Source organism: Falco peregrinus, chromosome 3 (assembly GCF_023634155.1).
Source record: "Falco peregrinus isolate bFalPer1 chromosome 3, bFalPer1.pri, whole genome shotgun sequence".
In the NCBI taxonomy this organism is placed as follows: Eukaryota; Metazoa; Chordata; class Aves; order Falconiformes; family Falconidae; genus Falco; species Falco peregrinus.
The window spans coordinates 115,331,266-115,342,492 of NC_073723.1; the positions used below are offsets into that span (position 1 = coordinate 115,331,266).

General features: G+C 60.2%; 2 protein-coding genes, 1 long non-coding RNA gene and 4 other non-coding genes across 8 annotated transcripts; all 7 read left to right on the forward strand.

The window, feature by feature from the left end:
* Nucleotides 1-2,972: 2,972 nt before the first annotated feature.
* On the forward strand, nt 2,973-5,576 carry LOC106112558 (uncharacterized). 2 transcript variants are annotated; one of them, XR_008746655.1, is made up of 5 exons: nt 2,973-3,184; nt 3,542-3,612; nt 4,279-4,337; nt 4,701-4,962; nt 5,267-5,576. It is a non-coding gene; the product is annotated as an uncharacterized LOC106112558 (long non-coding RNA). The 2 variants fall into 2 exon arrangements; XR_008746656.1 differs by having other exon boundaries at nt 2,985-3,184; nt 4,701-4,834.
* On the forward strand, nt 3,229-3,373 carry LOC129784251 (small nucleolar RNA SNORA16B/SNORA16A family). The gene has a single exon (XR_008746723.1). It is a non-coding gene; the product is annotated as a small nucleolar RNA SNORA16B/SNORA16A family (small nucleolar RNA).
* On the forward strand, nt 4,044-4,174 carry LOC114012420 (small nucleolar RNA SNORA44). Its single transcript, XR_003554843.1, has one exon. It is a non-coding gene; the product is annotated as a small nucleolar RNA SNORA44 (small nucleolar RNA).
* On the forward strand, nt 4,376-4,493 carry LOC114012421 (small nucleolar RNA SNORA61). The gene has a single exon (XR_003554844.1). It is a non-coding gene; the product is annotated as a small nucleolar RNA SNORA61 (small nucleolar RNA).
* Nucleotides 5,074-5,144, forward strand: LOC114012423 (small nucleolar RNA SNORD99). The gene has a single exon (XR_003554846.1). It is a non-coding gene; the product is annotated as a small nucleolar RNA SNORD99 (small nucleolar RNA).
* Nucleotides 5,577-6,642: 1,066 nt separating the features above from the next.
* On the forward strand, nt 6,643-8,231 carry RAB42 (RAB42, member RAS oncogene family). Its single transcript, XM_055799938.1, is given in 3 exon segments — nt 6,643-6,908; nt 7,672-7,951; nt 7,953-8,231. Coding segments are annotated over 3 exon segments (681 nt in total). The 3' UTR covers nt 8,088-8,231.
* A 157-nt stretch (nt 8,232-8,388) lies between these two features.
* LOC101924054 (ras-related protein Rab-39B-like) lies at nt 8,389-10,394 on the forward strand. Its single transcript, XM_055799722.1, is given in 4 exon segments — nt 8,389-8,878; nt 9,846-9,879; nt 9,881-10,189; nt 10,191-10,394. Coding segments are annotated over 4 exon segments (900 nt in total). The 5' UTR covers nt 8,389-8,411; the 3' UTR covers nt 10,281-10,394.
* The last annotated feature ends 833 nt before the right edge of the window (nt 10,395-11,227 follow it).

Sequence of the window (11,227 nt, forward strand, 5' to 3'; positions counted from 1 at the left end):
AGCCCTGATTAATTACCACTTAGTGTAACACAAGATGAAAGACAAGGACTCCGTGTAGTAAGGTAAATTCTGCTTTTATCTTTATGTGCTAAAGGCAAGAAATCCAAGGCAGATGATATCACCGCTCACTGGGATTATGTAATTCTTGAAAATTGCATCAAAATCTGCAACTGAGGTTATGAAGTATTCCGCCTTTCAGCATGCAACGTTTACTAGTAATTACAAAAATGACTCAAACATTCTTACTGCGTTGCTTGATGAAGATGCGATGATCCAACTTAGATTACTCTAAGTTGCAGGGACTCCGGGATTACCATTTGAGTTACACAGACTGAAAAATGTTTAGCCAACTGCAGAGCTGGAAAGACGTGGGCGTTACTCCTGTTGGGCATGAAGTGGTGATTTCCAAAGCATAAGCTGCAAAGCTGGGGGGTGGCCTGTTGCCATTAACATCTGTTTAATTAAAAGCTTGACAGTAAGCATTGGGGGTGGCCTGTGAGAGATTCTGACTGGCTTCCAATGGGATGAGGAGCCTGAAACCATTTATTTAGCAAATGTGGGTCAGTACCAGCGCAGCCCCATGTGTGGGTGGAGGAATCTGACGGGGGCCGGCAATGATGTTTTCTCTGTGTGTCTGACTAGGGAAAATTCCTGTTACTTGGACCAGTTTCAGGAGGCAGGTTCACATCCCGCACACCAAGGAGTACCAAACACCCTTAGGTATTTCTCTGAATCCCTTTTAAGGAACGGAGATGTTTGCCTCTGATCTTTGTGTACTCAGTTTCTTATTACTGGTTTGCTAATCCCCAGCTTCTGCTAAACAAGATCTGAGAGGAATTTTTACCTTCCAACCTCGCTATCTCCCAGTGTATCTTGTAAAGCATACCGGATACACCAGTTTCTGGATTTAACTTGGGATTTGCTTAGACATGAAATTAACTCAGTGGCAGGATAGGGTATGAATTTTAAATGCAGTATACTGCTACTTTTGGAAAAAGAAAATGGTTTTACCGAGTGCAGTCAGTTTTGTGAGAAGGTTTTGGGGTGCTGCTTGGCACACGCTCCATTTCTCTCAGATGATATCATGCTGCTTCTGCTGTAAAATTTCCAGGGCCAAAGCAATGGTAGATAAGGCGGTTGAGGCAATACAGATTGAGCTGTATGTGGATCCCATGCATGGGATCCTGAGGAACCGCAGGCACAGCAACCCACCTGGATCACTAATTCATACTTGCTTTTCCTCTGAGTTTTCCACAGAGCACATCCCTGTGGGTTGTCTGCTCCCACCTCTCTGGTGGTCGGAATTGCAGCCTCTTCCAGCGTTTGCTCAGCATCCCGCGCTGCGGAAGGGGCTGATGGGAAGCTCCCAGCCATAGCGGCAGGTTTGATCAGGGCTTCGCTGACCACAGACGTACAGTGGGATTTTCTCTGCTCTTCCGTGGATCTCCGTTCATCTTCTGGTGGGCTGAGGTCTGCTGACCATCCGTTGCTTTTCAGTGGAGCATTTTGGCTATTCTTCCAGTTTAGCATTTGGAAGATTCTCTTCCCAAACGCTTGATTTTTACCAAGGTTTGAATTTTGGGGGAGGGTTTGTTTGGGTGGGGTTTTTTTTGCTGCAGAGAGCTCCCAGTTTCTGGCCTGCCCTAAGATTTGACAGGGAGATTTCTAGGTTCACTTTGCACAAGTTGCTGTGCCAAGGAGAATCTGGGCTGCCCAGGGAATGCCTCGTGACTTGGCTGAGCAGCTGCGAGATCCATGCAGGAGGTGGAGGACGGAACCAGCTGCTTGTAACCTGTCCCCACCCGCTTGCAGAGAGCTGTCTTCAGAAGAGCTTGGCCATGCAGGGTTTGGGGCTCATTTCCAGAGCTCTGCTTTAAATGGGTGCTGGGCTCATTTTATTGGTAATCCGGCATGTTTGTGGTGGGGTGACCAGCTTGAAAGGCTGATTGCCGAGCTCTGTAAATTTTTTCATCTGTGCATTTTGCTCAGAAGAGATTAAAAACTAACTATTGTTCTCCCTCATCCTTTTTGCACTTTCTTCAGGGCTCAGGGGTAGGACGCAGTCTTGGGCTTTTCAGCCTGGTTTCTCAGGGTGGCTGTGGCTTCAGCATCAGTTGCCTGCAGGCATGTCAGCAGCCCCTTCCACCCAGCCGGCAGGTGCTCTCCTTTCAAATCCTTTCCACCGATTATGGATCACAAGCCAGGAGCCAGGCAGAGGTGCTGTTTTGGCAGGTAAGACTTTTGTTTCCAAGAAACTTTCCTTCCATTCCCCGAGGGTGGGGTGTTCCCCCTGCCTTCCAAAACAGAGGAAGGAGTGGGAAAAAGGTGGCCGCTGCCTTCACCTGTTGTAAGAGCAACCCCTGACACACACCTGGTGAGGAGGAGGAGAGGGAAATTCTTTGTGCTGCACAGACCAGAGATTCTTTTTTTTTCTTTTTTTTTTTTTTTTTTTGGAGGGGGGGGGGCGGTGCGCAGCCCAGCTCCAGAGCAAATCATGGTCTTGTGGCTTGGGGGTGGGATTTCCCCACCCTCCCTGCTGCTGTCGGATGAGGTGGGAGCGATTATCCTTTGGGGAGGGGGGATGGGATGGCATGGCATGGCATGGCACGGGATGGCATGGGACAGGATGGGATGGGACGGGATGGCACGGGATGGGATGGCACGGGATGGGATGGGGTGAGATGGGATGGCACGGGATGGGATGGGGTGAGATGGGATGGGATGGCATGGGGTGGGATGGCATGGCAAGGCACGAGCTGTGATGGCACAGGGCGGGATGGCATGGCGCATTATGGCACGGCGTGTGTGTTAGGGCGCGGCGCGGCGCGGGGGGGCGCGGTGGCGGCAGGTGGCGCGAACCACAGCTCCCAGAAGGCTCTGCGGGAGGGCCCGGCCCCAGCAGCCAATCGGCGCCCGCGCTGCCGCCCTATAAAGCACCGCCGCGGGGTCCCGCCCGCCTCTCACTGCGATGGCGGCCGCGGGGCCTCAGGGTCGGGGAGTGTGGGACCCATCCGCCGCCATCCGCCGCCATCCGCCCTCCCCTGGGCTCTCTCGCCGCACTGCCCACCCCCCCCCCCCCCCCGCATCGGCATCCTGCGTTGCCCCCCGCGGGCCGCCCCGCCGGGCGGCGCTCCGATGTGCCGGGAAGGGCCTTGCTCCCTCCGCCGGGCCGGGCCCGCCGCGGGTGAGCCTCGGAGGGGGGCTGCTGGGCGGGGGGGGCGCGGGCCTGGCCGGCCCTGTCGAAGCTGCGTCTGTCTCGGTGCTGTGGCAGATGCAGTCAAAAAGGAGCCGAGAGCGAGGAGTTTTTCCTTGACGGTCGCCGCTCAGTTTGATTCTCCGTAACTGTCCGGCAACATTGCAGGAAACTACACGGCCCTGGGCGGGGGGGCTGGGGCCGGGGGAGGGCGGCTGCCCCAGTAGCTGCTGCTGGGGTCCGAGCCGGTGCTTGCGGAGGTGGGAGGGGGCGGGTGTCGTGGCGGTTGGGTTGGTGTGAGATGCTTTTTTTTGTCACCCAAAGCTCAAGGCTGTGTTCTCCCCGCAGCACCTTGGCACGGCGGTGAGCCCGGTGCGGGGGACGGCTGATGGCGGCCTCGGCTTGGGAGCACCGGGAAGGTGAGATGCGTGAGCCGGGCTCTGGTGTCTCCCGCACGCTGGGAGCTGGGTTGGCTGCACAGCCTCCCTCGGCCGGAGCCCGAGCAGCAGCTCTTGGCCCTTGGCTAGCAGGCACTGCCAGCACGGAGCCCAGCCCAGGCGCCCTGGGCCCTCTGCAGGCTGGTGCTGGGCATTGGGCCCCGCAGCCAAGGCTCACCCTCTGGCAGGGCCTGTTACAGGTACCGCTGCAGTCATTAAAAACTGCCAACTCCCCTTAATTCTTGCTGTCGAGATCATGTGCGGGTGGGTTATGGGGTCTCTCCACTGTCGCTGGGCCTGGCTAGTGGCAGAACTGGGAATCCAGGCTGATCCAAAGCCAGCAGACAGTTGGCTGCTCGCTCCGTCTGCTGCCCGCAGCTGTAACAGGCATTGCCAGGTGAGCTCAGCGGTGACCGCGTGTTGATCCAAGAGCTGTGGCTCCCTGCAGTAGCTACAGGTCTCCAACAACATGCAAGAGCAACGGGAAGGTCTTTGACTGCTGGGCCTCTTTTGCCTGCTGCTGTCACTCGCCCTTCCTATAAATTTTCAGGAATTTTAGGGTGGTTTTAGGGCGGGTGTGTCAGTGATGGGTACTTCTGGGTCTGCAGCCTGCTGCTGATGTTGGGGGGGTCTTGCAATGTCTTCCAGGGTTGCTTGGTGTTTCAGAGCTTGCTCAGCTGATGCCCTGCCTGCCGAATAGACCCGAGGTAAGAATGTAGCATTTTTGGCAGAGCTCTGTAGCCTGGCCCTCCAGATCCCTTTCCCATCAGATCTGAATACCGATCTTGTGGTCAAAAAAGGAGGAAAATTAACATTCAGACTGGTCTCAGCCTCTTTGCTGGTACAGCCCTGCTCTGAGAGGGGCCAGTTGGAAGACAGTCTGTGCTGGCCTTGTTCTTTCGGGAGGGCTGGGGTGGGAGTGGAACCTCCCCTCCCAGCAAGAGAACAGGTAAATGTTGGGCACGGAGAGCAGAGGTGCCATGAAGATTTGCAGGCTGGGGTTTACTTTAGCTGAATCTGACACACCGATTCCTGGCGTGCAGACACTTACCTGTGGCTCTTTTTTTCAGGAATTATTCCCTTACTGGAAAAAGCAAAGAACTTAAAAGAGTCCCAGTTGCCCGTGGAAGGATTTGGTTTGCTCTCCTTAGGGCCCAAGTCATGGGGGAGGCCGTGACACGGAGCCCATGAGCACCCTTTGTGGGTAATTGCCAAGCATTCAGTCTTTCGAGTTGGGGTCTCCAGTCCTGGAGGACAAAGGACAGTTTGGGCTTACTGTGCCTGTGCTAGAAGTGGCCGGACCTATCATCTAGCCTGTGCAGGGCTTTGCAGGTGGGAACGATTGACTTCATTAGCAAATTTTCTTAATTGGGCAGCGTATTTGCAGGGCAGAGTGGTGGTGAGATCAGGTGCACCACACCAGCCCTCTTGAAGTGAGTGCAGCCTGGTCCGTGATGACTCCTTTCTTTGGAGACTGTTGGATGAATCCTGCGGATATGGGGCTGAGGCCAGGCCTGAACTAGCCAAAATCTCACTGTGGCAGGGAATTCCTTAACACGGGTGAAAGCTGGAGCAATGCAGAGTCAAAGTGCTCTTCATTCAGGCTGGATTATTTTTTTTTTTATCTCTTCTTCAGGTCTAAAGAGAACGTGGAGCTGATGTGAGCCAATCCCTGAGGATTTTGGTGCTGCAGTGCAAGACTTTGTGCATTTCCAGCTCTTTCCTCCCGAAGCAGGAGCTCTTTGTAGCTGGATCCTGGCTCCTTCCCGAGGCGTGAGCTCCCCTGGGTGGGAGCAGCCGCTCCTGTGCTCTGCTCACCCGCGCCACAGGGAGCAGGAGCTTGTCTGGCTCCAGGTGCTGCTCAAGCTCCTGTTTGAACACTGTGTGGAAGAACAGCCCCTTCTGTGGAGCGTTCTCAGGGAAAAAGTTTTTTTTGGGGGGGGGGGGTGCGTGGGGGGGTGTCGGTATAAAGCATTTTGAGGGTAAATAAACATGATCACTTGAAATTCTTGCTGTGTCTCCTGTGCTGGTGTTGGGGGATCCTCACAGGTGTCCTGGGGTGACACTTCGCTCACAAAATCTGAGCAATGTCTTCCACCCCGGGTTCCCCGTCCTTCCAGGCGAGTTTATCAGTGCTTCTCCCATGGCTGCACTGGTGGCTGGATCTCCAGGCAGCTGTTGGGTGTCTCCAACGTGATTTTTCTCAAAACCTGTCTCTTGTCTTTTCCTGTGCAGGTCCGTGCCCATAACCCCGGGTTCTGGGATGTGGAGGCCTCACACACAGCGCTGCGTTGACTGGGAGCCCAACTCACTTCCACCAGGCACTGGGGCCGGCGCAGCAGCTGCCGCTGGGGCTTCCCCGTCCCCGCGGTGCTGGGCGGTGGGTCCAGGGGTGCGAAGGCAGCGTCGTGCCTGCCAGCATCCTTTGCCGGAGCCCTGGTGACTCGAGGGGGAACAAACGGGGGGAACCTGTTGTGCCGACCCTGCAGAGCCATCGGGAGGGGAAGGGCTGGGTGATGCAAAGTCCCCGCGCCGCTGCCGGTGGCCCCGGCGGGCTGGGGAGCGCTCCTTGGTCCGGCGGGCGCGGAGTCGGTGCCTCCAGCCCCTCTTCCCTCCCCGTGGGGACCCGAGAGCCCCTTCCTCGGTGAGCTCATCCCTTCCAGCTCCCAGCATTTTGTCTTCCCTGGGGGAACCAGCCCCTCTGTGGCAGCGTGCTTATCTGGCCGCAGCCTGGCTGTCCCCATCTTTGTCACCAAAACCAGGCAGTGGGACAGAGCTGGCGTGTGACAACACAAGCACAATGTCCCGGGGATGAGAGGACGATTGAGCCCAGTGGCTTCTCCTGCCTCCACAGGACAGTTTGTTTGCTCGAGTGACTGGGAGGCCAGAGCTGTCCCTGTCCCCAGGGAAGGAGCTGCGGGGGTGGGGACGAGGGCGGAGACCTGTCCCCGCACCCGCCAACACAGCAGAGCCCAGCTGGGCAGGATCCGGCCAGCCTGGGCCTGGTGAGTCATGGGGACGGTGGCGGGTCCCCCCCAGGACCCCAGCCCCGAGGGACATTACCAGTTCCGCATCATCGTGCTGGGGGACGCGGCCGTGGGGAAGTCATCACTGCTGCGCTGCTTCGCGGAGGGCCCGGCCGGGGGGCCAGCAACCCCCTGCCCCGCAGCCCCCTGCCCCACCGTCGGCGTGGAGTTTTACAGCCGCACCGTCCCGCTGCTGCCCACCGGCAAGGCCAAGCTGCAGCTCTGGGACACGGCCGGCCAGGAGAGGTTCAGGTGAGGCGGGGGACAGGGACACAGCCCCCCCCCCAGGACCCCAGCACCCAGCTGGCTTGTCCCCCCACCCTGGGGTGGGTGTGAAGACCCCAGCCGGGCATGTGGGGACGGGCAGCAATAGCTTGCTGGGGCGCTGATGTTTTAGGGGCTGGTGAAACCTTGTGCCGAGCTTCCAGCAAAGCTGGAGCTGGTTCTGGGGGGGGCCAAGGGGGCAGGGCTGGCTGCGGGTCCTGGGCTGCGGGTGGGTGGGGGCCGGGTGGTTTTTTCCTGATTGAATCAGGCTGGAGCCAGGAGCTCCTGGAAGCCTGAAAGAGGCTCAAATGGGGCGTGAAGGGCTGAAGAGCTGGGTGCTGTGGCTGGGGGGAGGGGGTCCCAACTGTCCCCATCCCTGGGAGCCGTTCTGGGAGCTCCAGGGTTGGTCGGGGGGGGGGGGGGGGGGGGAGCCTGTTTCTGTCCAGTGCTCAGCCCTATTGGCACCCACCCGTGTGTGCTGCCCCCATCCCCACAGCACCCTGGGCTGTGGGGGGGGGTGGAGGGACCCCAGAGCCTCTGCAAAACCCGACAGGTCTCCCCCGGAGCCCCCCAGGCCTTGGTGGGGGTGTGTGTGCTGAACCTGAAAGGGGGTGTAAATGGTCCAGGCGGGTCTCCCCTTCCTGCTCCCGAGGGTCCCAGCTGGGACCCAAAATTCCCTGTCCCAGGGAAGTAGGTGAGGGGACTGGGAGGGTCCCAGGCTGCCCCCCAAACCCCCCCCCCGTGTGGCCAGATCCATCACCAGGTCCTTCTACCGGAGCGCAGCGGGGGTGCTGCTGGTGTTCGATCTCACCAACCGAGCATCCTTTGAGCACGTCCTGGAGTGGTACCACGAAGCCGCCGGGGAGCGGCCCCCCGCCTTCCTCCTGGTGGGACACAAGTGTGACCTGGTGGCTGAGCGAGCTGTGTCGGCGGAGGAAGCCGGGCACCTCGCCACCACCCTGGGCATGGCCTTCGTGGAGACCTCAGCCCGCACCAACTGCAACGTGGAGCTGGCCTTCCAGATGCTGGCGGGGGAGCATCCAGCAGGCGCTGGGCCAGGGGCCCCTTGCCCCTCACCGCGGCTGCGGTGGCATCAGGCTCATCACCAGCCAGCGCTGCCACCCGCCCCCGGCATGGGGAGAGCCCCAGGAGCGCTGCCAGTGCTGATGAGGACAGGGGGGACAGGGGACCCTCCACCAGTGGGGATGTTCCTCTCCCTGCTCGGCACCCTGCAGCCCCCTGCCATTGGGCAGCCTTGGGGCTGCGTCTCCACTCTGGCTCAGCTTCACTTCAAGCCTGAATTTGGGGGCTCTGAAAAAATATTGATCCCCTGTAGGAGTGTTTTTAATAAACCTGAGTCTTTTCCGCACTGAATAAAGGGTGGGCTGAGAGCCGGACCCCTGGCAGGGACACGCTGCCCTGCTCAGCTCATGACATGGGGGATGCTCTGTTCTGGGGGGGGTCACTGGGAGGTAACACACACACACACCCATGTATGCAAATGGCTTTGTCACGATGCGTTCCTGTCCCAGGGCCACCTTTCTGGGAAAATGGGACGAGGCATGCCCTGAGTGCATCCAGCTGGATGGAGCCAAGACGAAGGGAACTGGGGGGGGCTTCAAAGGGGCACCCCGGGCAGGCAGGAACGCCTCCTGGGTGGAGGAGCGGAGGCAGCCGGTGCTGCCTGCCCGGACACGCACCTGGTGCGGGGGTGGCGGGTGCCGGCAGACGGTGGAGGTGCCGATGGAGCCGCGGTGGCAGTACCAGTTCCGGGTGATCATGCTGGGCGACTCGACGGTGGGGAAGTCCTCGCTGCTGCGGCGTTACACTGAGGGCATCTTCCTGGATGCCGTCAACCAGACGGTGGGGGTGGATTTCTACGTCCAGTTTGTGGAGCTGGAGCCGGGGCTGCGGGTAAAGCTGCAGTTCTGGGACACAGCCGGGCAGGAGAGGTTCAGGTGGGTCCAGCTCCGGCCATGAGTGGGGTGATGGAGCTGGGTGTGTGTGTGTGTGTGTGTGTGTGTCCCAGATCTGGGGTGCTGGTGGGATGTTGTAATCCCAGCCCGGGGGGCTGTGTTCCCACCAGTGCCTTTGCTGGGGGGAGCCCCGTGGGTGAGGAGCCATGATGCCCAGCACCACGGAGGCTGCAGGAGCCTGGATGAGCCAAAGCGAGGGGCAAAGGAGCCCTTGGGGGTGCCTTGTAAGTCCTTGCTCCAGCTCCAAAGGGCATACGGGCCCCCTCAAAGCACCCCTCTGCCCCACCAGCTGTAGAGGGCTGGGGGAAGAGGCTGGGAGCTCACTGCCAGGGCTGCCTGCCATCCACTGGGCTGGCTGTGGGGGACAGGGCAGCTCAGGAGACGTGGCTGCATGGGATAGGAGAGCTCCAGGACCGGGGCTGCATGGGATGGGGAGCACCGGGGATGTGGCTGAAGGGGATGGGGAGCACCAGGGACGTGGCTGCAGGGGTTGGGGAGCACCGGGGGACGTGGCTGCAGGGGTTGGGGAGCACCAGGGACGTGGCTGAAGGGGATGGGGAGCACCGGGGACGTGGCTGCAGGGGTTGGGGAGCACCAGGGACGTGGCTGAAGGGGATGGGAAGCACCAGGGACATGGCTGCAGGGGTTGGGGAGCACCAGGGACGTGGCTGAAGGGGACGGGGGAGCACCGGGGACGTGGCTGCAGGGCATGGGAGAGCTCCGGGGATGTGGCTGCAGGGAACAGACGAGCTTTGGTGGCCGAGCAGGGGACAGAGCTGCCTGGATCACCTGCTGATACAGCAAAAGGACCAATTCTCCTTACAGTGATTTGAGGGCAGCTGCAGGGGAGAGGACATGGCTGGGGCTGCTCTGCAGGCACAGGAGATGCTGCTGAGGTGGCACAGGGGGGCCCTGGGGGCTGCTCACCCCCTTTCTCTTGGCACCCCAGGTCCGTGACTCGCTCCTACTACCGCAACTCGGCTGGGGGGGATGCTGCTCTTCGACCTCACCAACCGCGCGTCCTTCGAGAGCGTCCGGCAGTGGCACCGGGAGGTGGTGGACACAGTCCAGCCGTTCCGCATTGTCTTCTTGCTGGTGGGGCACAAGAGTGACCTGGCCGGGCAGCGGCGGGTGGGCAGGAGGGAGGCAGAGAAGCTGGCGGCCTCGCTGGGCGTGCAGTACATCGAGACCTCGGCCAAGGATGCCAGCAACGTGGCCCAGGCTTTCCAGATGCTGACACTGGCCATCTACCAGGCGCTGCAGACGGGGCGGCTGGCTCCCACCGAGGCGTGGGGATGGGGTGAAGAGCAGTGTCCCACTGCCAGCGCCACCCAAGGCTCAGGCACTGGAAAAGGACGAGAAACAGAAGAGATGCTCGTGCTAGAGCTGGGGACACTGGCAGCCTGTCCTGGCGGGGCTGGGACACCCGGCTGTGCCTGTGGGGCGCAGGAGGCAGAGAGCGAGCGGCTGCCAGGGCGCATTAAACACCCGCTGTTCACCTCTACCTGCCTCTGTTTTCCTGGGGAAGGGTGAAATCCCCAGGCAGGCTGGGGCAGGGGGCTGCAGAGGCGGGTGTCACCCTGTTCCCCTGTTCTCTCCCCAATCTTCTGTGTCCCAGGCTGTCCCTCATCTCCCAGAGAGGCACCGCTGGCCCTCCTGACACTCAGGTTCCACATCCAAGCAGTGTTGAGCTGAAACCCCTTTTGCTACCCACCCCTCGCTCAGAGCTGGTCTCCCCCCGGGCACCCCCGAGCCGGAGCAGCCGCTGAGCAGCTCCGTGTTCCCCCAGCAGCAGCCGAGCACGGCGGCGGTGCAGGAGCAGCCTCCCCCCGCCCCGAGCACCCATCAGACTGGCCTCGTGAGAGCCGGCGTGCCTTTATCACGCTCCTCAGGTGGTTACAGGAGAGCAGACAGCCCATACTGGTTTCTGAATTGCTTCAGCCAAGGTGGTTTCCCCAGGAGGCACTGGGAGGATGGGCCCCACTCCTGCCCACCAGCTCCCCGTTGTGTGGGGCAGCTCGCGGAGGCACCGGCTTCACCACCACAAATGGCAGCCGTGGCTTCTCTGACAGAGGCTGAGCAGAGCAGGCAGGACGTGGGGGAGCAGAGCAGGGGGACGTGGCCTTTCTCTATGCCCCAGGCAAGGAGAGAACCAGGATCACCGCCATTTCTTGTCCTCAGTTCCCACATCCCACTCCTAACGGTCCGAACATCCAAGCGATGGACAAACTACCCACCACAGGCTGGACGTGAGGCAGGGGAGTGCCGGCGCAGCCCCACCAGCACGGCAGAGGCCGGCCAAATCCTGCCACTCACTCTATAAAGGCCGGG